At 39.0% G+C, this 25,993-nt stretch overlaps 5 protein-coding genes and 1 non-coding gene across 7 annotated transcripts; 3 read left to right on the top strand and 3 right to left on the bottom strand.

Moving 5' to 3' along the window:
* The first annotated feature begins 8,071 nt into the window (after nt 1-8,071).
* On the top strand, nt 8,072-10,246 carry LOC18007818 (pentatricopeptide repeat-containing protein At1g68980, mitochondrial). The gene has a single exon (XM_006391006.2). It carries the CDS (start codon nt 8,112-8,114, stop codon nt 10,008-10,010), a length of 1,899 nt encoding a protein of 632 aa, XP_006391068.1. The 5' UTR covers nt 8,072-8,111; the 3' UTR covers nt 10,011-10,246.
* Nucleotides 10,247-10,330: 84 nt separating this feature from the next.
* LOC18007819 (DNA-directed RNA polymerase 1, mitochondrial) lies at nt 10,331-16,339 on the bottom strand. Its single transcript, XM_024154117.1, has 19 exons — nt 15,402-16,339; nt 15,048-15,281; nt 14,800-14,933; nt 14,627-14,693; nt 14,405-14,463; nt 14,138-14,255; nt 13,923-14,036; nt 13,619-13,750; nt 13,115-13,531; nt 12,774-12,824; nt 12,580-12,650; nt 12,407-12,491; nt 12,077-12,229; nt 11,875-11,949; nt 11,664-11,753; nt 11,508-11,555; nt 11,219-11,333; nt 11,030-11,133; nt 10,331-10,922 (listed from the first exon to the last, which is right to left on the bottom strand). The coding sequence occupies exons 1-19, from the start codon at nt 16,146-16,148 to the stop codon at nt 10,812-10,814; spliced, it is 2,925 nt and encodes a 974-aa protein (XP_024009885.1). The 5' UTR covers nt 16,149-16,339; the 3' UTR covers nt 10,331-10,811.
* Nucleotides 16,340-16,523: 184 nt separating this feature from the next.
* On the top strand, nt 16,524-16,595 carry TRNAM-CAU. The gene has a single exon. It is a non-coding gene; the product is annotated as a tRNA-Met (tRNA).
* A 1,618-nt stretch (nt 16,596-18,213) lies between these two features.
* LOC18007822 (transcription factor BIM2) lies at nt 18,214-20,420 on the top strand. 2 transcript variants are annotated; one of them, XM_006391003.2, is made up of 7 exons: nt 18,214-18,458; nt 18,649-18,733; nt 18,987-19,056; nt 19,144-19,239; nt 19,433-19,797; nt 19,890-20,019; nt 20,103-20,420. In XM_006391003.2, the coding sequence occupies exons 1-7, from the start codon at nt 18,350-18,352 to the stop codon at nt 20,199-20,201; spliced, it is 954 nt and encodes a 317-aa protein (XP_006391065.1). In that variant the 5' UTR covers nt 18,214-18,349; the 3' UTR covers nt 20,202-20,420. The 2 variants fall into 2 exon arrangements, with proteins under 2 accessions (XP_006391065.1, XP_006391066.1); XM_006391004.2 differs by having other exon boundaries at nt 18,261-18,458; nt 18,646-18,733.
* Nucleotides 20,421-20,489: 69 nt separating this feature from the next.
* On the bottom strand, nt 20,490-24,023 carry LOC18007840 (protease 2). The gene is made up of 11 exons (XM_024159567.1): nt 23,591-24,023; nt 23,346-23,503; nt 23,040-23,262; nt 22,800-22,944; nt 22,504-22,710; nt 22,292-22,426; nt 22,076-22,195; nt 21,528-21,955; nt 21,153-21,369; nt 20,872-21,065; nt 20,490-20,768 (listed from the first exon to the last, which is right to left on the bottom strand). Exons 1-11 carry the CDS (start codon nt 23,980-23,982, stop codon nt 20,576-20,578), a joined length of 2,412 nt encoding a protein of 803 aa, XP_024015335.1. The 5' UTR covers nt 23,983-24,023; the 3' UTR covers nt 20,490-20,575.
* A 57-nt stretch (nt 24,024-24,080) lies between these two features.
* LOC18007820 lies at nt 24,081-25,993 on the bottom strand. Its single transcript, XM_006391001.2, has 6 exons — nt 25,466-25,993; nt 25,282-25,388; nt 25,018-25,115; nt 24,561-24,757; nt 24,398-24,462; nt 24,081-24,305 (listed from the first exon to the last, which is right to left on the bottom strand). The coding sequence occupies exons 1-6, from the start codon at nt 25,929-25,931 to the stop codon at nt 24,249-24,251; spliced, it is 990 nt and encodes a 329-aa protein (XP_006391063.1). The 5' UTR covers nt 25,932-25,993; the 3' UTR covers nt 24,081-24,248.

Below are 25,993 nucleotides of genomic sequence, written 5' to 3'. Positions count from 1 at the left end.
GGGGAGACGTTATCTCCATTCATCTCCATATGGTCGAACACAACAAAGATAAAAAAAAACAGATTCGGTGAGAAATAACTAACACAAGACACCATTTGTTCTTTTAATAAGTCCGAGGAAAGAAACTACAACATTTCTAAGAACAACATCCAAAAGAGAAAACTAACGCAAAAATAAAATAAAAACACACACACTGAACACCACGGCATAAACTCTCTCTCACAGAGCTTATATTTTAAGGGAAATGTAAATAAACATGATAATAAAGTCTCGGACTTCATGGAACTCCTTTAAGTCTTCCTCGCTTCTCCACCATCGTGGTCGTCACCGTCTTGTTCTTCACCATCCTTCGAGCCATCCTTGTCACCATCCTTGTCACCATCCTTCGAGCCATCCTTGTCACCCTCTGGCGTGGGAGGAAGGCCACCAAAGAACTGTCGACGACCAGCAAACCGTGCAACCGTGATCTTACTTATGGCGTTCCTCATTTTTATCTCAGGTGTCGAAGGCAAAATCAACTTCAAGATTTGTGATTTTTAAAAAAGAAAATTGCACACATTGATGAACCACACACTTCCTTCTTATATAGACAGGCGACGAAAGTTGTGGCCACCGTTTCCATAATCGGAAATGGTACAAACTCGATGACAGAGCCTTTGAAACACTCCAAATTTGTATTTTTTGCTTCATTTATATGTTTTACGTCTATTTGCTCTCTTTATATCTTTACAGACATACATAATGTGTGTGTGGAATCTCTTAGTCAAACGGCTCTAATGCTTCTTTTATGTAGTTTCATTTTTGTTTTTAAATTTAAGAGGATAAGTGAGAGATATAATCATGGCAGAGATACAGTAAACCTCTATAAATTATATAAATTAATATTGTTGGGACTATGATATTTTATTAATTTATCATGATATTAATTTATCTATAAATTAATAATTATTAATTTATAAAGAAAAATTACTTTCCGCATATAATTTTCTAAAAATTTATTTGAAATAATGTTATATTTTAAAATTTTAACAAATCTCATAATATATATTATGATTAAAAATCATAACTATCACAATAAAATAATTTTTATCATATTGGATTGTCCATATAAAAATATACATGTTCATAAGTTGAAAATTTATAAAAAAAATTATGGTTATTATCAGTATCATTGATGATAAAATTGAAAATAACACTACAATGCATTTAAAAATATTTACATGTAAGAAAATCAATTATCACATAAAAAATCATCATAAATTTTGAATGTATATAGTAAAACAGCAATAAGAGCTACTGATATAATAATTAGAAAGATGAGAACCAATGAGATTTCAACTTTAACTAAAAACAAACACATTAGTCATATTTTAGAATATTAAATTACATGTATTTACATAAATTTATATAATTATTAATTTATATTTTTGTTGGGACCATGTATTTACATATACATAAGGGTTTCAAAAAAAATTATTATCTTATTTCTTATCGAATTTGATGGATTTTTATATTGGCTCGACTTGGGACCAGCAAAATTTATTAATTTATAGTGATTATTAATTTATCGAATATTAATTTATAAAGTTTCTACTGCATAATGAGTACCCTAAAGATATGGCATAATAAAGGTAGTAGGTGTTGACCAGCCAAATCTGTTTTAAGCATTTTAATTTGCTTTTTCTTTTGGTTATATACTTGAAAAATAAAAACAAAACATATATGATATGAATATGATCGCAGGTAAGAAAATAACTATTTTATATCTAAGGTTGGATCTTGAAAGTTGAAACATTGAAATACTACCTGAAAACAAAATGTAGAATAGAATAATAGAAGTCGTGAGATAACTTGAAACTAAAAATGAGAGCTCGTTAAATGAAATGATTTCTTTTACTGTCGTCAGTTCTTGTTTTCGAAATAAACACGAAAACATATCGTATTGTTACAAAACGTGTCACTATCTTACATTCTTACTGTATTTATAATTTATTATGTAGAAGCTAAGTTGTAGTAGCTTTTACTCTAAATACTCCCTCTGTTCTTTAATAATATAAAATGTTTTGTGTTGAAGTACAAAGACTAAAACAATTTATCATTGTTTGAAATAAAATATTTAGTTTAAAACAAGCTAACCAATCATCAAAAAGATTGCAGAATATAGATAGTCAAAAACTATTATATACATTTAAATTTTGCATTAGAAAATGAAAATATCTTATATTATGAAACAAACTGAAAACTTAAACACCCTGAAAAATAAGAGTAAGTATTATCAGCAAAAAAAAACAATTAATACTTTCTCCGTTTCACAAAAAGTGTCGTTTTAAGGTTTTATTTTTGTTTCACAAAGAGTGTCGTTTTATATTTTCAATGCAGAATTTTAAACAATATTTTAGTTTTGACCCTATTGATTTAATGTATTAATTAAAGAAAAAAAGTTATTTAATGCATTAATAAAAAGCAAAATAGTATTTTTAATAATTTTGAAACGGAAGGAATAGTAATAAGAGATATTAACTAGGTTATGGATGCAGCTGCCTTTAATGTGTAGTAATAAGTAATAACTACGATATGTAATAAATAAGTACAAACGAGTCGAATACTATTACTACGACATAAAATCAGGATACTATTTTTAATAATAACTGGAAGTCTGGAACTATACGTTCTGATCTAGTGTCACTATGAAATAAGTTGTTAAAAATCTTCCAGTTATATAAAGTTCCAGATTTTCAGTTGAAGTCGTAGTCAACTTAGAAACTTCAATTTTCTTTTGTTAACTTAAACACATCACATTCGTATTTACACATAATTAGCTAAGTTGTAATAAGTATGATCAAACAATAAAGAAAATTTAATAGTCATAATAGTTATAAGGAACTATGCTCAGCTCTTGCCAGATCGACGCTATGATGAAGCTTCCTTTTTTCCCCTAGTCAACATATGTGCTATGTAGTGCAGCTGTGTACGCAATTACTAACTGTGTACATAAAACCTACAATACAAGTACAAACAGATATTCTTCTGATGCTACCACATAGAACTAAGGATAATAACTGACACAAAATCAAAGACGGTTAATTATTACGCCTGACATTCGTTTTGAATCTACCGCATAAATAAGGATAATATATATATATATATATATATATATTTTTTTGAGTTAATAAAAATTATTTTTGATAACTGAACCAGATGTTCTGAAAGTATGTACGGACTAGATACAGACTTATTGAAACCTTAAGCGGGAAAAAAATGTTATATATGTTGAAAAATACATATTAATATTGAGCACAATCACTTGATAGATTAGTTGTAAATTCTTAAACTTTATACATATTTATTATTTTCGTCCAATTACGATTATTTTTTGGCCATAGACCATAGTATAACGCTTGGCTTTTTAGGTTAAAAGACAAGTAAATATTTTTAATATACTAAAGCACAAATCATTTGTGCAATTAAATGTTGACATATGGAAAGTATTTTCCAATTATGAAAAAAATAAAATTAGAAAAAAAATAAATGTATCAAAGACAAAAAAAAATATCAATTTAATCCGATTTTTGTGGAAAAAACTGCCCACATTCTCCACTTCTACGGTTGTGGCCTACTGCGTTAAAACATATATCACGTAATTTAAACCAGATAATCAACAGCTAACACAATTTACTTTTGTCAAATTTCATTAATTAGATCTGTCCTTTCTCCTGAATGACATGTTAGTTTTAGAGGAATTTGGTAGATTCTCAGAGCCTTATCACAAGATTTGTGTATAATAGGAGCTAGACAGTAGAAGAGGCACCCTGCTTCACAAGTACCATGAAGTCATCAATAATCTCTTTCTTAATATTTTTTTATGTCTTCTTCATGTGTTTTGCTAACAAACTGATCAAATGCATGTTAAAGAGGTCATCAACTCAGAATTAGTGACTAAGCTCCGGAGTTGATGACCTCTTTAACATGCATTTGATCAGTTTGTTAGCAAAATTGATAAAGCCCAAGAAGATGAGAATATTTCCTCAGAGGCTCTTCGTGATCTGAAATGGCGGTTAGTTGCAGCATATCGGGAAGAAGAATCATATTGGAGACAAAAAAGTAGAGCTCTATGGTTGAAGGAGGGAGATAAGAACACCGGTTTTTTTCATGCTACCACAAAACAACGGAGAGCAAGGAACAAGATCTTGGGTCTGCTCAACCATTTGGGAGAGTGGATTGATACTGAGGAAGGCATTAAAGAATTGGCCGTGCAGTATTTCGAGGGCCTTTTTACTTCTTCGTGCCCTCAAGATCCATCCTCGGTACTCCACCGGGTTTCGGCATCGGTTACTGAAGCGATGAATGAAAGTCTTACCCGTGAGATCTCGGAAGAGGAAGTTCGACGAGCTTTATTCTCCCTAAACCCCGGAAAAGCTCCAGGACCCGACGGGTTAACAACACTGTTTTATCAGAAATTTTGGGGTACAATTAAGATGGATCTCCTCCAGACGATTAGAGATTTGTTTTCTTCGGGGACTTTTGACGCACAACTAAATGAGACAAACATTTGTCTGATCTCGAAAGGAGATAAGCCACGTGAGATGACTGGTTTCCGACCCATAAGCTTGTGCAACGTTAGCTACAAGATCATCTCTAAGATTCTCAGCCTTAGGCTGAAAAAGTTCCTTCCAGATCTTATTTCTGAGACCCAATCAGCTTTTGTAGCTGGAAGATTGATCACGGATAACATCCTTATTGCACAAGAGAATTTCCATGCCCTCCATTCTAACCCTGCTTGCCGGAAGAAATTCATGGCAGTAAAAACGGACATGAGTAAAGCATATGACAGAGTGGAGTGGTCGTTCCTCCGTGCCTTGATGGGAAAGATGGGATTTGCTCCCCGCTGGATTGAATGGGTGATGTATTGTATCTCGTCAGTATCCTACAAGATCCTCCTAAACGGAGAACCGAGAGGATGTATTAAACCATCTCGAGGAATCAGACAAGGCGACCCCATATCACCGTATCTTTTCATCTTGTGTACCGAAGCCTTAGTCTCTCAACTCCGTTTAGCCGAAGCACAAGAGAAACTACAAGGCCTCCGGATCGCTAGGGCTAGTCCCACCACATCTCACCTTTTATTTGCAGATGATAGTCTCTTCTTATGTAAGGCTGAACTCGTACAAAGTCGTGAACTTATTGGCATTATCTGCTCCTACGACGAGGTTTCAGGGCAAAAGATTAATTTTACGAAATCATCTATTATGTTTGGCAACGATGTTCCAACTATCACCCGTCAAGAAGTCAAGACCACTATTGGGATCTACCAAGAAGGAGGCATGGGCACATACCTTGGGCTCCCAGAGAAACTCCACGGTTCCAAAGCACAAGTTTTTGCTTTTGTCCGGGACAGGCTCCAAAACCGGGTTAATTCATGGTCCTCAAAACTCCTCTCTAAAGGGGGCAAAGAAATCTTGATTAAATCCCAAGCTCAAACGATTCCGACATATGTTATGTCGTGTTTTCTTCTCCCGAAAGCTATTTGCTCCAAACTTAGAAGTGCAATTGCCAATTTTTGGTGGAGCTCCAAGGAGGAAAGCAGAGGTATCCATTGGGTATCTTGGGACTCCCTTTGCACCCATCTCGCAGAGGGAGGTCTCGGGTTCAGGACTTTTGAAGAATTCAACCTCGCTCTCCTAGCAAAACAGTTGTGGCGCCTCCTTCGGTTCCCCGACTCCCTACTGAACCGGGTCTTAAAAGGAAGATACTACAAATACTGTAGTCCCCGAGAGATTACTGTCTCCAACCGTCCGTCATACGGATGGCGAAGCATCTTAGCTGCTAAACCCCTTCTAGCTTCGGGCCTTCGTAAGAACATTGGATCGGGGTTTGAAACGCTGGTGTGGTCAGATCCGTGGATCCCAGACGACCCGCCCCGACCTCCTGTAGAACTACATGTTGAATGAGATCCTCTTCTATTCGTCAACTCCTTGATTGATTTTGAATCAAAACAATGGAAATCAGCCCGACTTCGGGAGCTTTTCCCGCCCGAGGAGATAGCCCTTATCCTAGGGGTTCGTCCGAGTCAAAATGTCTCGAGAGATGGATACAGCTGGTCCCTCACTAAATCCGGTAATTATACGGTAAAATCAGGCTATTGGATTGTGAGATCCCTATCTCGTCTTGCTTGTGACCCCCCTCTTCAGGGACCTAGTACTACGGTACTGTCGGCGCAAGCTTGGAAGTTAAAAACCACGCGAAAAATTAAACATTTCGTGTGGCAATGTATTACGGGTTGTCTGGCGACATGCCAACGTCTAGCTTCCCGCCATATTGGAAGGGATAAAAGATGTCCCCGGTGCGGTGCAGAGGAAGAGTCTATTAACCATGTTATTTTTGAATGCCCACCATCGAAGCAAGTATGGGCACTCTCACCTATCCCTTCGGCACCAAGCATTTTCCCCCAAGCTTCTATCTTTGGTAATCTTGACTACCTGTTTTGGAGAGCTAAAGAATTTGGAACATCTGAAGAAAATCTACGTATCTTCCCTTGGATTATGTGGTTCTTATGGAAGTCAAGGAACAAAAAAGTCTTCGACAACATAGATGATCTTCCCCCAGATATTCTGGAGCATGCAATACATGAGGAGGAAACTTGGAGAAATGCTAACGAGGAGGACTATACCTTAGAGGTGACAGGAGTTAGACGAGAGCTTGGAAGTGCGTCTTTGACGTCCATCACGACCTGTTACTTTGATGGCTCTTGGCACGATTCAGATCCTCTCAGTGGCCACGGTTGGCTGGTATCGTTGGGAGACAGAATACTCCGAGTTGGACTTAGAAGCTCGTCGCGTAGTCTATCGCCCCTCCATGCCGAGCTAGACTCTCTTCTTTGGGCTATGAAGTGCATTCTCTCGGCCAACATCCAATGTGAAACTTTTGCGACGGATTGCCTTGACCTCCTAGCTATGACGGATTCCCCAGCTGAGTGGCCTACATTTGCAGCTGAACTTGGGGATTTCAAAACTATGTTTTCCCAATTTAGATCCTTTAAATTAGTTTATATTCCTCGTCTTTGTAACGTCCGTGCGGATAAACTTGCCAAGAGTGCAAGAACACGAGGTTTAAGATTTTCCTATGTAAACTTTTCAGTTCCGGTCTGGCTTTCTCTTGAGGAGAGTCTTTTACCGCAAACTTAATAATACGGAGGTTTTTGTTGAAAAAAAAAAGAGGTCATCAACTCCTTCATGCTAAAGCAAGGGCGTCCCACGAGCAAGGACGAGTTTGACATGCAAAGTGATCGACGAAAACTTCAATGAAAGTTGCAATTTTTTGATGTGGATGAGAAGCTTTGAGAAGCTTGGATTGGTCCCTCGTGTGAGTCTCTGGGTATCTTTTCTAGAATCTGAATTTTTTTTCCATGTATATATTCTGTGAGTAAACTAACATTGTGAAAATGGAAAGGGTTGGTTAGATTCAGAAGACAAGTATAGATGTGTAAATATGAAAGAAGCAAACAAGATCATGGGAACATTGACGAAAGAGATCAGAGATGGTGCTAAAGGCAAGATAAGGTGGTGAATACAAAGATGGAGAGGCAGCCCAGATTCATGCATGTAACATTCAAACCGAAGAGTTAACAACAAGCCACTCCAATATTTACAATCGTAAGTTTGTATCTGATACTTTTGTTTGTTTGTTTTATAATGTCACTTTCTTCAAATTAACGATCATGTTTTAATAAGTTTTTTTTTTTTTGGATCAAATCGTTTTTTATATTGTCAATATTTGAGCTGTAGTATGTAATAAGGAAATGAAACGTACAAGGCCACCTAAAATTATATATTAAATAATTTTTTACCGGTGCGTAGCACCGGGTATAATCCTAGTACTGTATAAACTTCGAAAGAATGCGGTGAGCGGAAATCGAACACTTCCCATCTGCAATCCCCGCTATATGTAAGTTCTTTTTTGGACTTTAATTCAGAAAATGTTTGTGTTTCTATTTAAAAAACCTTGCGAGATCGACGCTAAAATGAAGCTGAAATTGGCACATGTTAGCATAAAGGATCAAGATTTATATGTTTTATGTTTATGTTTACAGACGAAGACGATACCTTCTTCCTCGAATGTTGAGAAAAACTCTAACTTTAATCTCACCAAGACCCTTCTCTTCTTCTTCCTTTGCGACTTCCCCAAAACCAATCACCCAATCGCCGCCCAAAACCCTCAAAACCCTAACCCAACTCCAAAAATCCTCCTTTGAATCTTCTCTCCGCCATTCCCTAACCGCCCACGACACTGATCAAGCATGGAAGGCCTTCCGATCATTCGCCGCCGCTTCTTCTCTCCCCGACAAGCTTCTCCTCAACTCCCTAATCACCCACATGTCCTCCTTCCACGCCGGAGACACTTCCCTCAGGCACAGACTCAAGCGAGCCTTTGTTTCCGCTGCTTACGTCATCGAGAAAGATCCGATTTTGCTTGAGTTCGAAACTCTCCGTACGCTTCTGGAGTCCATGAAGCTGGCGAAAGCAGCCGCGCCTGCGTTGGCTTTGGTGGAGTGTATGTTCAAGAACAGGTATTTCGTTCCTTTTGATCTCTGGGGGCATTTGATCATCGATATCTGCCGCGAAAACGGCACCTTGGCTGCGTTTCTTAAGGTGTTTAGAGAAAGTTGCAGAATTTCAGTCGACGAGAAGCTCGATTTCATGAAACCGGATTTGGTTGCGAGTAACGCGGCTCTTGAAGCGTGTTGTTGGCAGATGGAATCTGTAGCTGATGCTGAAAATGTGATGGAATCTATGGCTGTTTTGGGTGTGAAGCCTGACGAGTCCAGCTTTGGGTTTCTTGCTTATTTGTATGCTAGAAAGGGACTTAGAGAGAAGATAAGTGAGCTTGAGGATGCGATGGATGGTTTTGGGTTTGCAAGTAGGAGAATCCTTTATTCCAATATGATCAGTGGGTATGTTAAGATGGGTGATTTAGATCGTGTTTCTGATGTTATACTGCATAGTCTTAAAAGAGATGGAAAAGAAGACTCTAATTTCGGTGAGGAAACTTACTGTGAATTGGTGAAAGGGTTTATCGACAGCAAAGGGATAAAGAGTTTAGCAAAACTGATAATTGAAGCTCACAAGTTGGAATCTTTGTGTACTGAATCTGACAAGTCAGTTGGGTTTGGTATTGTAAATGCTTGTGTCAAGTTTGGATTTTCGGGTAAAAGTATTCTTGATGAAATGAGTGCTCAGGGAGGATCTGGTGGGATTGGAGTTTATGTACCGATCTTGAAGGCGTATTGCCAAGAGAACAGAACAGCTGAAGCTACTCAGCTGGTTAAAGAGATCAGCAGCGCTGGGGTTCAGCTAGATGTCGAGACCTACAAAGCTTTGATCGAAGCTTCCATGACGAAACAGGATTTTGTATCTGCGCTTGCGTTGTTTAGGGACATGAGAGAAACAAGAGTATCGGATTTGAAAGGGAGCTACTTAACGATAATGACAGGTCTCCTTGAGAATCAGAGACCTGAGCTAATGGCAGCTTTTGTGGAGGAAGTTTTGGAAGATCCTCGCGTGGAAGTGAAGTCACATGACTGGAATTCGATTATTCATGCCTTCTGTAAATCCAGGCGCATAGAAGACGCAGAGAGGACCTTCAGAAGAATGGTTTTCCTTCGGTATGAGCCGAATCACCAGACGTACTTGTCGTTGATCAATGGATATGTGAACTGCGAAGAGTATTTTGAGGTGGTTGTTTTGTGGAAAGAGTTCAAAGACAGGAAAACAAAACTGGACCATGCTCTTGCGGATGCGTTTTTGAATGCGTTGGTTAAAGGAGGGTTCTTTGGCACGGCGATGCAAGTGGTAGAGAAATGTCAGGAGATGAAGATATTCTTGGATAAGTGGAGGTACAAGGCAGCGTTCATGGAGAGACTGAAGAATCTCAGATTGCCAAAGCTGAGGAAGAAGAAGATGAGGAAAATTTTATTCCTTGATGCCTTTAAGAACTGGGTTGGTCTTACCACATGAAAAGCTCTCAAAAGACAGACCCAAAAGTTATCTGTTGATCTCTCTCGGACATCATCTCACAGTGCAAGAGTGGTCATTCTTTTTTGTTGTTTTTAATTAGAAAAGCGGCTAAGACAGAAATTGTAGTGCCATTGGTTAGAAAATCTGAAATGAAAGATCAACTTGCATATAGCTGAATCATTCAAATTTTATACTTTGTACCTTCTCTATTATTACGAAAACCTCTCAAATAACATAAGAACTCCACTGTTGATAGATATACTTCATTATTATTAAACTCCTTCAGCTGATCCCACATTTTGAACATGAAATGCATAGTGAGCAACTATAATGTGTCTCTATAATCTAAAACACATCTTACACGTCAATCGAAAATTGATTGTCTACTAAGACCAGCTAAATGATTTTCATTTAGCACTGGCTTTTAGTTTTTACACCACTGACTCCGTAAATTACTCCTCAGGCTGAAACTGAATCTTTTGGTAACTTTCTGTGGTCTATGAGAAACTGCAAGTTGTCTGGAGTGCCACGCCACTGGTTCGATACTCTCCGATCCAACGCCCTCCCTGATGCCAAGGTTTGAAACACTCTTTTTCTTTGTTATTTACAAGTAACCCTAAGCCCACCTCTGAGTTGAGGTTAACCATCAACATTCCTCATTGCTGCTGATTGCAAAGAATCTTTTTTCCTTTGATCAATGTGGCTATTATATTGGCATGAAGAAGCAAACTTACTCTGGCCTGAATGTTAGATGGAGTACTAGAGGTTCCGATATGCAGTAACCTGAATGTGCACTGCAACTCAGTTGAAGAAGTATGGCGATTGTAGGACCTCCCTCAGATCGAAATCACCTCGTTCTGGCAATGGTGGAAAATTTAGGCCTGGGAAGGACTTCTGGAAACTCTCCAATAACTATCAATACACAGACAAAACCATCCATCACGATTTTAGATATAAGAAATGAAGAGATAATTGGTAATTGTGTGCCCCTGAAAGATATAATAAGCAGGTTCTTTTACATTTTCTAAGATTGGCTTTTCGTAGAGCTCGACGAACTTCTCTCTGAGTATTTTGTTCATTGTATCAACATCAGAGGCATGCGTCCAGAATGAGTCATGCACCCCTACAAATTAATAATTGGCATTAAGGGTAAAGAAGATAGCATGAAAAATCTATCAGTAAATGCACATGGAAAGGCTTGAGCTGACCTGCAAAACTCAAACCCGCCCTGTTGCAGGCAACTGCTGTCATCATCATGTGAGACCCATCAAGGGAATGAATAAGATTTGGTGCGAAAGCTGTCATCTGCTTCCTCGCCAGGACCTGAACCAAGAATACAGCATATGGTGCAAAAATATAAGACAATTCTGCATCAAATCTCCAAATCTATCGAAATGCTACATTAGGATAAGATAAAGGCTAAACCCTACTCTTTCTCCAAATAAGATGTGGAAAATATGGAGAAAAGTGATTGTGAATGAAATCTGGTTGGGTTACCTTATCAGTCTCTCGTGCTAGAGTCAACACCTGAAGGGTAGTCCTAACCTGCAAAAATTGATGCCTCTCAATTTCAGTCACATTCAACAGTCACTAATCCATTTCTGAAGCTGATCATTTGTGCTTCTTCATGTATCAATAAGTTAAGAGCGTTACCAAGTGTCTTCCAGGAATCCGATAGGGTTGTACAACTGGAAGTCCAAGAGGAGTTGTCCAAGAAACTGCTTTGTTTTCTGAAGCTATCATCTGTCCACCACAGAAGACAGCTCTCATTGTTGTAACCAAATTGTCAAGTGGAAGTTACTTTGTAACTTGTGATTTCTTAAGCAGAGGTCTCAACAAGAGAGTCACGGATATAAGAACTGACCTTTGCACATTCACCAAACCAAGTCTTGATGGCTCTAGCAGCTTCAAACATCTCTTCCAATGCTTTCAGAGTGATCTAGAAACAGAACCAATAGAGTGAATAGTTGATACCAAATTCCAAAAATAATTCACAGGTTAAAAATGCATAACCACACAAAGCACATGGTTTCCTAAACTAAGCAGATAAATTATCATTTCCTTACTCTTGCTGCATAACAAGCTGCATGAAAAGTTTGTGAATCGTCCTCAAAGGCACCACGTTCTTTTAACCTCTTCTTCATTTGGTCACGTGCGCCACTATAAGTAACACCATACACTGATGTCATGACAGTCTGTTTCACTAGCTTCCTGTCAACCTAAGGAATTTCAATAGTAGAGTACTGTTGTCATATCGTATGTTCAAAAACAAGTATAAAAGTGAAACTACTTAGCAGTAGTACATTTGATCCGTATGGTAATAGGATAAAATTGGATATCAGGTAATATGTTTCGCAGAAGGTGGTCCAATTTAACAAGTAAGAGATGTCAAAAACCTGCTCGAGCATAAGTTTGGCATATCTGGCATTTGGACATGTTTCAGGATCTTCCTTTGCATCTTGCCGCATGATCTCGAGAACCCTGATTAAAGTTTATTCAAATAAAAAATTGTCTGATTATAGTATTACTGTAGCCAGAGAGATTAGGGGATAGAGAGATGAAAAAGTACCTAGCAGCAATTCCTGCATAAACATCTGCCGGCTTTTCACCTCTAACAAGGTTGACAGCAGCTGCTCCCAACTATGAACAGAACCAATCGCAACAACTGAATCAGAGAACCGTGAGGAGAAATATATTTTCCTATGTGCGAATGGATGTATAGAAATATATAAACTATAGTTACGGTAAAACTAGATGGCATACCTGATCCCTACCAAGAGCGGCATAGTGTTGTAAACCATTACATGAACCATCCTTGCAATACAGATTAATACAGAAAGTAAGATTCTCTACTTAAAGAGCATAGATGATGATAAATTCAGAGCAAATTTTAATTTCACTGGAATGTCATGAAAGTTGTTCATGTTCAAGCATGGCTCTGCTAAAATGAATGCGCACAGGTAAAAAAAAACATTACACAAGAAAACACTGTGATGTGAAACCTTTTTCTAACCCACAGAACCAACAATATAATATGTACAGTGTTTTTAAAAAGCCAGTTACCACCATGATGTTTACTTCTGATGATAAAATATATTAGGTACCTGGTGGATGGGGATATGAGAAACAGCTGCTTCAGGAAAGGGGCTTCTTAAGGCTTCTGAAAGGTTAATGCAAGCAGCCAAACATTGAAAGGGATCCTCTGCATTAAGCCACCATCTTTTTCCTTCCAGAGGTCTATCGGAAGAATCAAAAATATCTTCTAAGTGACTCTCGGTAAATGCAACCCGATCCTCATAAGCAAATTTATCAACACCACCAGCATATAAGTTTGCTATATGTATCTTCAGCCACCGCAATCCTGATTCCCCAAGAGGCTTTCCCTCACAAAACTCAAGGATGCCACGGCAGAGATCAGACCCGAGATGGTTAAGATATGGATGCATGGGATATGCTCGGCCACGAAAGTCAACGTTGTGAGGGTAGTAGAAACCTTCCTCGTCCTTCATTTTACGTGCCACCTGCTCAATCAAATGAATGTACAAAACGAAATGATGTTCCATAAATCAGAGCAGCAAAAAGGAGTGCAACAAGGAGTCTTCTCTCACCTCGAGTTTGAGCTCTACATCACACCTTTGCGAATGTCTCTCGCTGTTTTCCTTATTTGCATCCTTAACTTTCCATTTCCACTGCTTTACTTCTTCCTGGTCTTCACTGTCGGGCTCCTCTGGAACGGGTACCTTTTAGAGTTTGTAAGGAGGTGAGAAAAAATCAAAATGAACTCAAAATTTGTAAATGAGAAGTAGGAACAAAGGTAACGTCCTTTGAAGTAGATGGCAAAAGAAGGGTGGACAAGATCCAGAAGTAGATCAAAAAAAGGAAGGCGGGGAGAGAGAGAGAGAGAGATCTCACATCTTCACGGTCAACCAGACCGCCAAGGCGACCTCCATTGGACCAGATTCTGTCCACCAAACTTAACACCTTTTTGTTTATTCTCCATTTGGTGGTTCCTAGAGTATCTAACGCCTGAAACAAAGGAACTCATCTGTTATTTCTGCTTTAAGCATCCAATAAATTATTTAAGCTCAAGCAACATTAACTCGTAATACAGGTAAAGGAACTCAGACCTCAAATACTGGCTTCAGTTGCTCCTTGGGAGTTCTTTTTATTACAGTACGTTGTTGTTTAGCTCCATGTGTTCTCATGATGAACGAAGGCAAGAAAAAGTGTGCCCCTTGATTATACCTGTAAAATACTGTCAAGTTACATAGCAATTTTAGGAACCTACTTAACCCAAGTAGATATCCCTTGTATGAGATAAATTTTCAGGGGATCTAGCAGTAGTAAGCAAGGAAACAATACAAGTCCTAATTACTGGCGAAAACATATCATACCCTGTCCAGTTCAGCGGAGGTATCAGCATTGGCAAGTATGGAATGACCATATGTCTAGCCTGATTAGACAAAGGAAAATAGTGAGAAAAGAGGTTGTGTTAGACTCAAATCGATATACCTTGATGTATACTCGTAAAAGATTGTTCACACTCAAACATCACAAAGGTACATGGCTGATATCAGTTAAAGAACAGCAAAAACGTGGTCCAAAATTCTGCTTACTGATTTGTCAAGGCCCTTTAGGATCAGAGGATCACATTCGATGCAACCATATCTCCTGCTACATTTTCTGAGGAAAGAATAAAACAGAATGTAAATAAGCACAGGGACAAGGAGATGGAGAGACATAGACAGATTCATGTGAATGAGCATAAACAAAATTACAAGACTCTTACGTATGTTCTAATGTGACATTTTTCATAGTTTGCTTAAAAGCAGGTCGGATGTCAGGTGGACCATCATCAAACTGTTCGGCTGGAGGTTGTATATATGCATTTTCCATCAATAGCTGAATCAAACGTGCGCCAACCTAGAAGTGCAAGACCCAAAAATCAGATCACAGGGATGAAAAAAAAAAGGAGAAGCAAGATGAGAAATATTTTAAAGCGTTTTGCATTAACAAGCGTGGAAGTAATAAGCAAACCTTCGCTTGAGCCTCTTGACCCCATGACTTGAATGAGTCACGTGTGTTCACAATTCCTCTTATTTGCCTGACCTTTTGTTTTTGCATCAGTTTATTAAGTTGTTTCCTCAGCCTTTCCGTTTCTTTGGTCGAAGTCTCTTCTGAAGCATCCACAGCTTCTGATTCATCATTGACCGTCTTGGGAGTTGCATTGTTTTTCTTCTGCGGTTTCTCCATAAAGCTGATGACCCTGGCCTGATCCAATAACCAGATACACATACCATTAACCCATAGGACCAACAAAATTTTGTATCAATGAAAGATTCTATATCATGAATAACAACATAAAAAAACCACCGAGAATATCAAACCCACCTCCTGCTCAATGGCTTCCCCGATCTGAGTAGCAGCAAGCACTACTTTAACAACGCCAACGCCTTCAGCGTTCGTCATCAACAACGCCATCATCTTATGCATAGTGATAATAGCCATCTTATCAGCAGGCAACTGCTCCATGTAAGGCGCGTAAGGGATTTTCCCTTTCTTGATTTTGAAGGCATCAAGGTCAGCTTGAATGGCGTCGCGAACAGGCTCGAACCAGCCGAGGAATAGAGACTTCATATAAGGAAGATTTGGTGCAAGCTTCTGCTCGCACATATCTTCAAGAAGCTCTTTACACTCTCTCGCAGCTTTTCCCCATTCTTCAGTCTCCAGCTTCACCTGTCTTTGTTTCAGCGCGTAGTATTTCCTCTCTCCCATTCCCGCCATTAATTTCCTCGGCTGTTTCGCTGCAAGCCTCGCCTTTTTACGGATTCTCTCAGTCTCTTTCTCCATTTCCATCATCAATTCGTTGACTTCTTCAAACCCTGAAGAGGAATCATCTTCAGGGTCAGTCGAATCGATCGCTTCCGCAGCTGTGGCATACCCTCTAAACGCAAAATGTTGACCGTGGAGAACCGAGCTCAATCTCACCAATTCGTTAACTGGGTTTATCGCTAATCCCTTTCGAACACCACCGAGATCAACCGACGATAGGATCCCGCGAATTCTATTACCGGAGCTAAAAGCAGAGAAAAATTTAATCTTTCTCAGAGGAGCTCTCCCGAAAATGTTCCTCCACATTTTTTATTCGCGCGTGGCTCAGAATTAAACGAGCACAATCGGCTCTTTCACTAATAGATTTTCCAGAGAAATCGATACAAGCATAGGAATCGAAGGGTAAATAAATAGAATCAAAGTTTAAAAACCGAGACTTGGGAGAAGAAATGAGAGATCTGGAGAACAGAGAAACGTAGAGTAGGCGCCGTGAGGTACAGCCGCCAAATAAACCCTTCATAAAACCTTCGGTTTCTGCCTCATAATTTTCAATGGATCTTTGCAAACCCGACCCGGTTATCAGATCCGTTGTCGCACTAATTTGGGCTCAAAGCCCAGTCTAGCACCAATTCTTAGTGAAGTAATAATAAGAGTTATACAGTAGCCCGATCTAACAACAATATCAGAGTGGCGCAGCGGAAGCGTGGTGGGCCCATAACCCACAGGTCCCAGGATCGAAACCTGGCTCTGATATAACTTTTTCTGCTTTTATAAATTCTGGGCTTGCACAGCCCAATATGATCAAATCCATACCCATATAGCATAGTCCAAAATCGATCAAACCCATAAGCTCTTGATATCAAGTCCACCTCTGCCTTGAGCATTTGCCCTTCATTTTATGATATCAGATGCCTTTTCAACCTTTGTTTTTGTTAAAATGTGAATTTATAGATAACAAAACTATCTACTCAGTCTGAAGTAGAAAAGTAAATTTACAATGCTTATAGACTTATGAATAGTTTCGATTTAAGGACCATCCATACTATCATTTCATACCATTTTTTCATTTTCACAAATGTCTCGTTTTTTTTCCCCTCATATATCACAAATTTCTCGTTATAATTCTGGTTGAAGATTGGCGACTTTTCTCTCTCTCTGTTCTCTCTCTAAAAATCTTTCATAGAGAGAGAGTATTTTCTTTTTTTTGTATTTCCGATCTAAATCGGATCTATCTTTCCAACTAGTGAATCATGTTCATATATCATCTAGTTGGATTAATAAATTTCCGTTTAACGGATTTGGTTTGTGTGTAGATCTTCTTAGATTTCATGGAGGTTCAATTATGATTCAACTTCTTCATCTTCTAATTTCATCTGCTCATTTCGGCCGAGAGTTTTATCTCTCTAATTGTCCCTGATAAAGAAGCCTTTCATGGCAAAGGGAGACAGGTCATGAAGTTTGGTGGAATAGCGGCAACTTTAAGGAGAAGAAGAATCTCTTAGAACCATAGGTCTATGAGAAGATCAAGGTGGAAGCAATCAGAAAGAGATGGAGTGGTACTGAAGACTTGTTCGGAAAATTAGCGTGCCCGTGCGGTGAAGCACGACGGCGATGATGTTCGACGGCGATGATGTCAGCAACCACTTATTTCGTTTTCAACCTAAAGTATTTTGGAAATAATGATGGTCTTGTACTGGATTTCAATAGGCTTCCGATTTCCACTTGTTGTAATTGCCCAAGCGGGCTTTATCAATATAAGTTTGTTGATGTAAAACAAAAAAAATCCTGGTTGAAGATAGAGATAGTCACAAATCAGAATTTGACTAATGTTTGATATTAGTTATTAGCAAAATAAACATATATAATATGTGTAGTATACTAGTATAGAGACATGTAATCTATATTTTAAAAAATTGGGAAACAATGTGCTTCAAGCCTTCAATGGAGATCCTTTTGAATTAGGTTCAAAACTTACGTTCATATTTGATAAATACTTTCGAAGTAATACTCTTACTAATCAGTAATCAGTAAAAAACATAAACCACGTGATTTGATTAGATTGTTCAATTGAATGTGTTAACTTACCGTTCCAATTAAAAATAAAATTGTTTAGGGGATTTGATTAATAGATCGCATGAGACATTGAGACCACGTGCATCACGTGACAGTCTTTATCCTGATAGGTTAGAAACCCGTCTTATCACGTGAATCCCACGTGTCGTCACGACTTACGGTTCGTTAACTGGGCATAACCGGGTTTCAACATCGCTTCGTACACGTGTCCTAATCAGGAAACGTACGGCTAAAACTTGAGGTGAGCTCACGAGTCTCTGCCGCAGGTAATTACAGCTCACCCGAGTCACGAGTCGCCAAAAAAAAAAAAAAAAACGCAATAGCTCGTCGACGGGAAAGTAAAGAGAAAAAAAAAAAGACAACTTGGAAAAGCTTGAATTATAAACAATAACTGTTGAAGTTGAACACTTGTTTTGCATAATTCTCCGGCGAAGATGAGAACCGGAAAGGGAAATCTAGAGGAGGAAGATTATGGAGAAGAAGACTTTGGCTCGAAACGGGAAGGTCCTTCTTCCAACAATAGTAATACCGCCGCGAGCAGAGGTATTATTGTTCGATCCCAATTCTGTGGGATTTACATTTTTCATAGCTTTAGCTCTTCGATTTGGTTTTGATTGTAGCTATGCCGATTCGAATCGCGATGGATTTGTTTTCAAGAGTTTTGGGATGATGAATCCGGAAGGGAAAATAATTTCTGGGTTTCTCTGATTCGGTGTTTATATTTTGAAAGCAGATTCAAAGGAAAATGATAAGGCAAGTGCGATACGTTCTAAACATTCGGTCACTGAGCAGCGGAGAAGAAGCAAAATCAATGAAAGGTATTGTTGAATAAACAGCAAAAATTTAAGCTTTATAGGTAGTTTGATTTGGAACTACAATAACTGACCCGAAATTCAATAACTTTGCTACCAAAACTCTTACTTAGGACTTGTATTTGGGAATTTGCTTGGCCTCAGTTTGTGTTGTATTGAAAACAATCAGTGTGTCACTTCCATGTTTTTCTATTCGACTTAGTTACATTATCATCTTTTGTTATTCTTGTGAGTGCTGAATCTGTAAATCTCTTGTCAGATTTCAGATATTGAGAGAGCTAATTCCCAACAGTGAACAGAAAAGAGATACCGCTTCGTTCCTTTTAGAGGTATCACATGGATATTTTTGATGATGTTTTATGTGAAGATTCGGGCGTTTAGATCTTGTTAGCCTAAATGCTGCTATTCAATTCTAGGTGATAGACTATGTCCAGTATTTACAAGAGAAGGTGCAAAAGTATGAAGGATCATATCCAGGATGGAGTCAAGAACCAACAAAGTTGACACCATGGGTAAAATTTTCACCTTTCTTATACTTTATACCCTTTTTTGCTGTTGCATATCTCGGTTTCTCACAAAATCTCCGATGATTCTTTTGGTGCCCTGACTATTTTCATTCCACTGCCATTTGCACCTGAAAGTCTTTTCTGCTGCGAGTTTTGTATAACTTGTAGCTGAATCTTTACGTATTTCTGATTGGAACAGAGGAATAATCACTGGCGAGTTCAGAGTTTAGCCAACCATCCAGTAGCTGTAAGTAATGGATCTGGTCCAGTGATACCATTTCCTGGAAAGTTTGATGAAAACACAGTGGTCTCCACACCTGCAATTATTGCAGAAATGCAAAATCCGGTTGAATCTGACAAAGGAAGAGCTATGGTTTGCAAACCAATAGACATTCAACCTGAGTTAGACGACAAGGGATTACCGCCTGTACAACCAATACCTCCATTGGTACATGGTGAACAAGCTAATAATGAATGCCCTGCAACTAATGATGGGCTAGGCCAAAGTAATGACATGGTCATTGAAGGTGGAACCATTAGCATTTCTACTGTCTACTCGCATGAGTGAGTTAAACCTGATTTTTTCTAGCTATTCGTCATTTCTGCTTCTTATTAATGTCTACTAATCTTCGCTACATTACTTCTGATATGAACAGGTTATTGAGCTCATTAACACAAGCACTCCAGAACGCAGGCATTGATCTGTCGCATGCTAAACTTTCTGTGCAGATCGATCTTGGAAAGCGAGCGAATCAAGGACTAACTCGTGACAATCCATCGAATAAGGTTCTCTCTCATTTTCGAAATGCTTCATGTTTAGTGTGAGAGGAACTATATATCATGATCTTATTACATTTTCTCAAAAGCAGAATCCATCATCATCTGATATTGAAGGCGCCACACAAATAAGGGATCCAAACGTTGAGGAAGAATCTGAACATTCTCAAAAGCGGATGAAAACGCTGTGACAGTTCTTCTCTCTTTAGGCTCCACTGCTCTGGAATATATAAATGTATTGACAGAATTCTTCTTTTGTGTACATTTGTTCGGCTTCTAGAGGCTTCCTATAGTCGTTAAGATAAATTTATGGTTAGTTGAATCTACGTACTCGTGGTTTTGAGTTTGTACCATCTTACGCATCATTCATGTAACGTATCATTATAATCTCTTGTGGAATATCAGATTGGGTTTCAAGGTATTGAATCATTTTTTCCCCTTTATCTTTTTTTTGTAGGAGAGACTTAGATGAAGGGTAATCTTTAAAACTGGTTTTGTAACTTTACGTGAAAGACTTTCTACTAAAATCAGTTCAAGCAAAACCATAGACGATTGATTTATCTATTCACTGTTGTGATGACATAACTTTGATAAGAAAAGCATAATCAAAGGCAGTCTCTTCGCATCGAGCATAACGACCACCTTCACCAAAATGGCCTCCGTTCATATTTGTTCTCAGAATCACAGCTCGTGAGCAATCATGGCATGTACTCTCCCGTATCTTAGCCACCCATTTTGCACCTTCCCATACTCCAACCCTGACCCAACAACACAAGCAAGTCGCGCTTTGTGATCCTAATATTCTTGTTATACAAAAAATTATATATATAGAAGGCACGGAGTTAAGGTAGTGAAGCTTGCCTTGAGTCATGAAACGAAGTTGTGACAAGCATCGACGGATAGCAAACATCTCTGCGTATGTTATCATATGGAGAATAGCTAAGGATGGATCGGAAGTCGGTTTGGATGTTTGGATTACCAAATTCTTCATGGTCCAAAAGTGTAAGAGGTAAGTTTGAATCCGATAATGTGTTTAACACGTCTACAAAAGGAACCTGTCCAATGATGATACGAGCTTTTGCTTATTATGGACACACAAAAAAAAACAACTGAATGCATTTGTAACGCTCTAAGACTCTAACCTTTAAAATTGCAGCTTGAAATAGACTCGGATGCATATTCATGGCTGCAGCTGGAAGAATAGATCCTGCGCTGTACCCAATAGCAGCAAGATGATGTCTATGAACATATCCATTGTCGATTAGATAATTGGCACTGTATATGAAATCTTGGATGGAGTTTAGTTTCAACGATCCTGTTCCAGATTTGTGCCATGAAAATTCCCCACCACCTCCTCCCCTGAGGCCAAAAATGAAACTCTTATAGCAGCACATTCAAAACAAGCACTTCAATCATGACAAGTTATGACAAACCAAAGCATATTCATAGTTGACAACAGTATATCACATGTTATGCAAAAATGATAAGGTGAGGACTCTGTTATGTTTTATAACTACCTCACATCAGCAAAGGCGATAACCCAACCACGATCAAGCATACTCAATCGGTTTGTGCACCAGCTTTTGTCCAAAGCTTCTCCATATGCACCATAACCTATCAATATTCCCGGGGATTCACTCTTCTTCCACGATTCTCGTGAATACAGAATTGTAAGAGGGACTTCAACTCCATCGTGCGAAGAAACTTCTCGTCTTTCACAAACATATGCATCAGATAAGTCTTCCCATTTAGGCTTTTGAGAGTCTAACTGACCACTTTGTCCCTCATTAATTCTATTATTGCGGTCACTGCTATTGTCTGTAGAGTGATCTGCAGAGTAGCATGGCTTACTACTATCAGAATTATCTATAACCCTTCCCTCCTCCTGCTGGACTATTGAAAATGATCTTCTTGACACATTATATTCGATGATAGTGTCAGGAATCTGCAATCCCAATATAACAGTCAAGTACTCAGAGAAATAGTACAAGTGAAAATAAACTATCTTATGGCATCTAAGCTACAACAAACAGAGGAACCCATTTCTTAAAGGAGGTTTATATACCACAGGAGATGTAAGCACCACTCGGTATATTGAGCTTTCAAAGTTGTGGTTTGAACACGGTGCGACACTGCATGGATCAGCTGGAAGAGGAAAGTGCCAGGGATTAAGATCCTCCATGTGCTGCAAAATAGAGCAGAATGGAGCGTATACGTTAGTCAAGCAATAGCTGATAGCGTATGAATAAACAAAGAGTATTAATCACAAGTCTTTAAACACCTTTATATTTGCTTTCATGGGCATATCAATTGAACATAGCATAGGTAAGCCCTTCTTAGTAAGGAAAAGCACCAGGTAGTCATTGAACATGTCCATATCTTGTATCACAACATCATCATCTGGGTAGAAAACAATCTGACAAGAAAATTCAGTAGTGTTCGTTCGCTATCTGCAAAAAGTTAAAGAAAATGATAAGTGTAAAGAACAAAAACCTGCCACTCAGATGATTCAATTTCCTCCACTAGGCATCTAGTCAAATAATAGCCTTCACCAGACCACTCGTTGATTGCATTTGTGGGAGCATTTGTAAGAATGTAAAAGAACCCATTGTGATGTTCAAGAAAGCACTGCACGCCGGGGACTCGCTCACGAGCTCTTTGCATACCAGTCAGTGGCTTATCAGCATTTACTATATAAACCTGAAAAGATAACCCAACTTGAGCATCCAGTAAAGGTAGAAAACTTTTAAAATGGAAAATTAAACTGAAAGTTTGAAACAGGTTAATTCCTCAGATGAAGTCCTCGAGTTCGAATTGATAGTAACAAACTTGCCATCTTTTGTGGTTGTTATGTCTACACAGAAGCTTGAATCTCTTTCGGAAAACACTACGGTATCATCTGTCTCGTCTGATTCAACATTTGTAACAACAACCCTGCAAAAACACGCCACAACTGAATTGAACAAACGCCTCCTCAACGTTTCATAAAAACGACAAAGTTATCAACTTCTATGAGTCACTGTGTTTGCCTGTGAGGTCTTTGGTTCTCATCTGTAACAGTGTAAAACAAGGTGATTCCATCTAAAGCCCATGCCAGGCTTACAACTCCATCAACTTCCAACCTCGGTACTAAACGACCACTTCTCAGATCCTTAATTTGGAGAAGGAAACGTTCACCTCCTGTAGGATCAACCGTGTACGCCAGATAGTTGTGATCAGGTGAAACCCGACAAACACCAACGTGAACATAACCTGAAGCACACACACATGAATTTGCCTTCACTGCAAACCAATACTGCAACATTATTGTCCTAAGGAACCAATAAGAAACTTACCATACTGCTCAGCAATTTGATTCCAGTCAAGAACAACTTCTTCTTCTTCCTCATGTCCTCCACTGAATAGACCAGCGAACCAATTCGTTCCCAACTTCTCCAGTCTCCTACAGAGAAGAGGATATTCCTTTCCTTTGGGTATGTATTGCCTATATAACCTGCTCAATTGACATTTAAACCCGATTGATCAAGCTCACTCTTTTTTTGCCTCAATTCAGAAATGTTGCAGGATGAGAGAGATGAACCATGGTCCCCAACGCTCGGGAGGAGTGAAAATCTCTGCAGGCATGCGGGTTTTCATCTCGGAGACCAAATCACGCCTTAGGGTTTCTGTGTCAGCCATGAAAGCTTGAGCGTACGAGTTCTCACGCTCGAGGAACTCGAGGAAATCTGCGTCGTCCGTATTACGCATCCAACGGTAAGGATCTTGCCTCGTGATCCCATGAGTTGAGACCGCGAATGGGATCTTCTTCGGAACCGGTGGAGATTCCGTCGGAATAGTGAGTGAGGCCGTTCTTCGAACAAAACATTGCGTCGAGAAAGAGGAGGAAGAAGAATTTGACTTCCATATCGCTAGAGACCAAACAGACGATATTGTCGGCGACTTGAAACGCCGGAGAAGAGATGTTACTGCCATAAAGGCGACATAGTTTGGGAAAAAAGATTTGACATTCGTGTATTTATCAAAGACAAAGAGAGACCTTCAAAGTTGTAAGCTTTGTTTTACTACAAGTCTACAACAAAAATAAAGTCTCGTTTTTTATATAATCTGCGAATCGAATGAATAAAATCTGTCTTCTTTTGCATCTTCGCTATAAGCAAAAGCTATACACAGATGATGAGACAAGGTCATATACCATCGGTAACTTCCCTCAAATGGGTTGTACAAAACTATATATATTTCTACTTTGCTGCATTTGTCTCTTTCTCTTTCACTTTCTCTTTCTCTTCTTCAACATCCTGCAAACAGGTTAAAACAGAATTTAATCCAAAATATTCTCTTGTTGTATCTTCTCAAGACCAGAAAGAAGAAATGTAAAAGAAATGCTTACGGAGTTGCCAATCTTGTCAAAGTCATCATCATCCAGGCTTCCATCACCATCACCATCACCATCATCTGCAAGGTTTTAGTTTTACAATACACAGACAAAAATCAATATTTAAGAAAAGCAAATCACAGCGAAAAACTTGGGAAGCAACAAGTCAGGGTCTCACCAGGAGCTTCGTCACTGTCTTCTAGATCTCCCAAGAGGAATGTATCAAGATCTTGCTCAGACGATGCAGTCGATGTTCTATTCTTTGTCACACTGTTTTCAGCTATTTCTGTCCCTCCAACCGTTGGAGTCTTCCTAGCTTCTTCATCTTTACTCTCTGCTTTGCTCCTAAGTTCCTCCATGTACTTTCTCTCATATCTGAGCCAAAAAAACAAACCCTTTTGGCTTAATACATGGGTAAATGGTAATTACTGCAGCTATATAGTCTCAATTCACTAATCACTTGTCTTAAGCTATGAGACTTAAGTCTTAGGAAATAATAGAAATCTTGAGTTATCTTTACCACCTCCTATGCACTTAACAAGATTCTCAATCTGAGTCTTTACTCATTACTCTACTAAAGTGCCTACACTTTTTTTTTAAAAAGTAGACTTTGAGAAAAGATGATAGAGCCTTACGGTGCAACATGAGTGCTCACTAAGGTGAAGTATATCCTCCAGAATCTCCTTTCTTTCATGACTCTCGGGCATAACTCATATCTTAACTTCGAAATTTGCTGCAACATATACACAAAATCCAAACATTAAACAGGAAAGAACAAAATAGAAGAGATGAATCCAGAAGTTAACAAGAATGCAAGATCCGCTTTACCACAATGTACAACATATAAAGCTAATTCCATTCTCAATCTCGAACCTAAATTGAAAGATGAGCAAGTATACCTTGACAGAGCCAAGAACAAGAGTGGCATGTCTCTCCTGCCACTCCGAGAGATCCTTCCGAACATTCGACGCAGTTGTTGCCGTATCAGAAACTTCCGACGATTCATCTATACACATTGCAAATTTTTTACTACGAAACTAAGAACCACCCCCAAAAAAGGATAACCAAACAACCCAACCATACCTTGTTCAGGGAAAGCCTGGAATGTAGCAGAGGTCAATCCTTTGACGAACTCTCTCAGATCATCCGTGATACCGAAGCTAAGAAGCTCAGATTCGGAGATCACAGAGCTAGATCCTGATCCCGATCCGGACCCAAACGACGCAAGCTGAGGAGGGATAATGTCGGCGATGGACTTAATATTCTGGATCTGATCGGCTTGTTTCAACGCGACGACTTTGAGCTGATCCGCCTTGGTGGAAACCTCAGCAGCGAACTCCTTCGATTTTTTCGCCGTCTCGGCGACGAGATCGGAGACATTGAGCTGATCGGCCTTCTTAGAGGCTTCGAGAGCGAATTCTTTGGATTTCTTAGCGGTCTCGGAGACGAGATTAGCGAAGGTCGTGGAAGAAGATTGTAAGGTTATGTTCTGAGATTTCTTGGCTGCTTCCTCCGCAAACGATTTCGCTCTCTTCCACAGATCCTCCATTTTCTCGGCGCAAAATAATTTTTCCCGATCTTGTTATTTCAGCGTCACTGACGAAATTAAAG

This window comes from Eutrema salsugineum, unplaced genomic scaffold (genome assembly GCF_000478725.1).
Source record: "Eutrema salsugineum unplaced genomic scaffold, Eutsalg1_0 scaffold_9, whole genome shotgun sequence".
NCBI classification, from domain to species: domain Eukaryota; kingdom Viridiplantae; phylum Streptophyta; class Magnoliopsida; order Brassicales; family Brassicaceae; genus Eutrema; species Eutrema salsugineum.
The sequence above is the reverse complement of the archived record's forward strand: the minus strand, read 5'-3'. Positions and strand labels throughout refer to the sequence as shown.

Excerpts from the sequence above, each read along its gene's own strand:
- LOC18007840 (XM_024159567.1), bottom strand. The coding sequence starts at position 23,982 with ATGGCAGTAACATCTCTTCTCCGGCGTTTCAAGTCGCCGACAATATCG. Across the intron at positions 23,263-23,345 it reads TCAAATTGCTGAGCAGTATG|GTTATGTTCACGTTGGTGTT; the intron begins GTAAGTTTCTTA and ends TGTGTGCTTCAG. Across the intron at positions 22,196-22,291 it reads CCATGAAAGCAAATATAAAG|CACATGGAGGATCTTAATCC; the intron begins GTGTTTAAAGAC and ends TCTATTTTGCAG.
- LOC18007820 (XM_006391001.2), bottom strand. The coding sequence starts at position 25,931 with ATGGAGGATCTGTGGAAGAGAGCGAAATCGTTTGCGGAGGAAGCAGCC. Across the intron at positions 24,758-25,017 it reads GTGAGCACTCATGTTGCACC|ATATGAGAGAAAGTACATGG; the intron begins GTAAGGCTCTAT and ends TTTTTGGCTCAG. Across the intron at positions 24,463-24,560 it reads AGACAGTGACGAAGCTCCTG|ATGATGGTGATGGTGATGGT; the intron begins GTGAGACCCTGA and ends AAAACCTTGCAG.
- LOC18007819 (XM_024154117.1), bottom strand. The coding sequence starts at position 16,148 with ATGTGGAGGAACATTTTCGGGAGAGCTCCTCTGAGAAAGATTAAATTT. Across the intron at positions 15,282-15,401 it reads GGGAAGCCATTGAGCAGGAG|GCCAGGGTCATCAGCTTTAT; the intron begins GTGGGTTTGATA and ends TTATTGGATCAG. Across the intron at positions 14,934-15,047 it reads GTCAAGAGGCTCAAGCGAAG|GTTGGCGCACGTTTGATTCA; the intron begins GTTTGCTTATTA and ends TTGCACTTCTAG.
- LOC18007822 (XM_006391004.2), top strand. The coding sequence starts at position 18,350 with ATGAGAACCGGAAAGGGAAATCTAGAGGAGGAAGATTATGGAGAAGAA. Across the intron at positions 19,057-19,143 it reads CCGCTTCGTTCCTTTTAGAG|GTGATAGACTATGTCCAGTA; the intron begins GTATCACATGGA and ends ATTCAATTCTAG. Across the intron at positions 19,240-19,432 it reads CAACAAAGTTGACACCATGG|AGGAATAATCACTGGCGAGT; the intron begins GTAAAATTTTCA and ends TGATTGGAACAG.
- LOC18007818 (XM_006391006.2), top strand. The coding sequence starts at position 8,112 with ATGTTGAGAAAAACTCTAACTTTAATCTCACCAAGACCCTTCTCTTCT.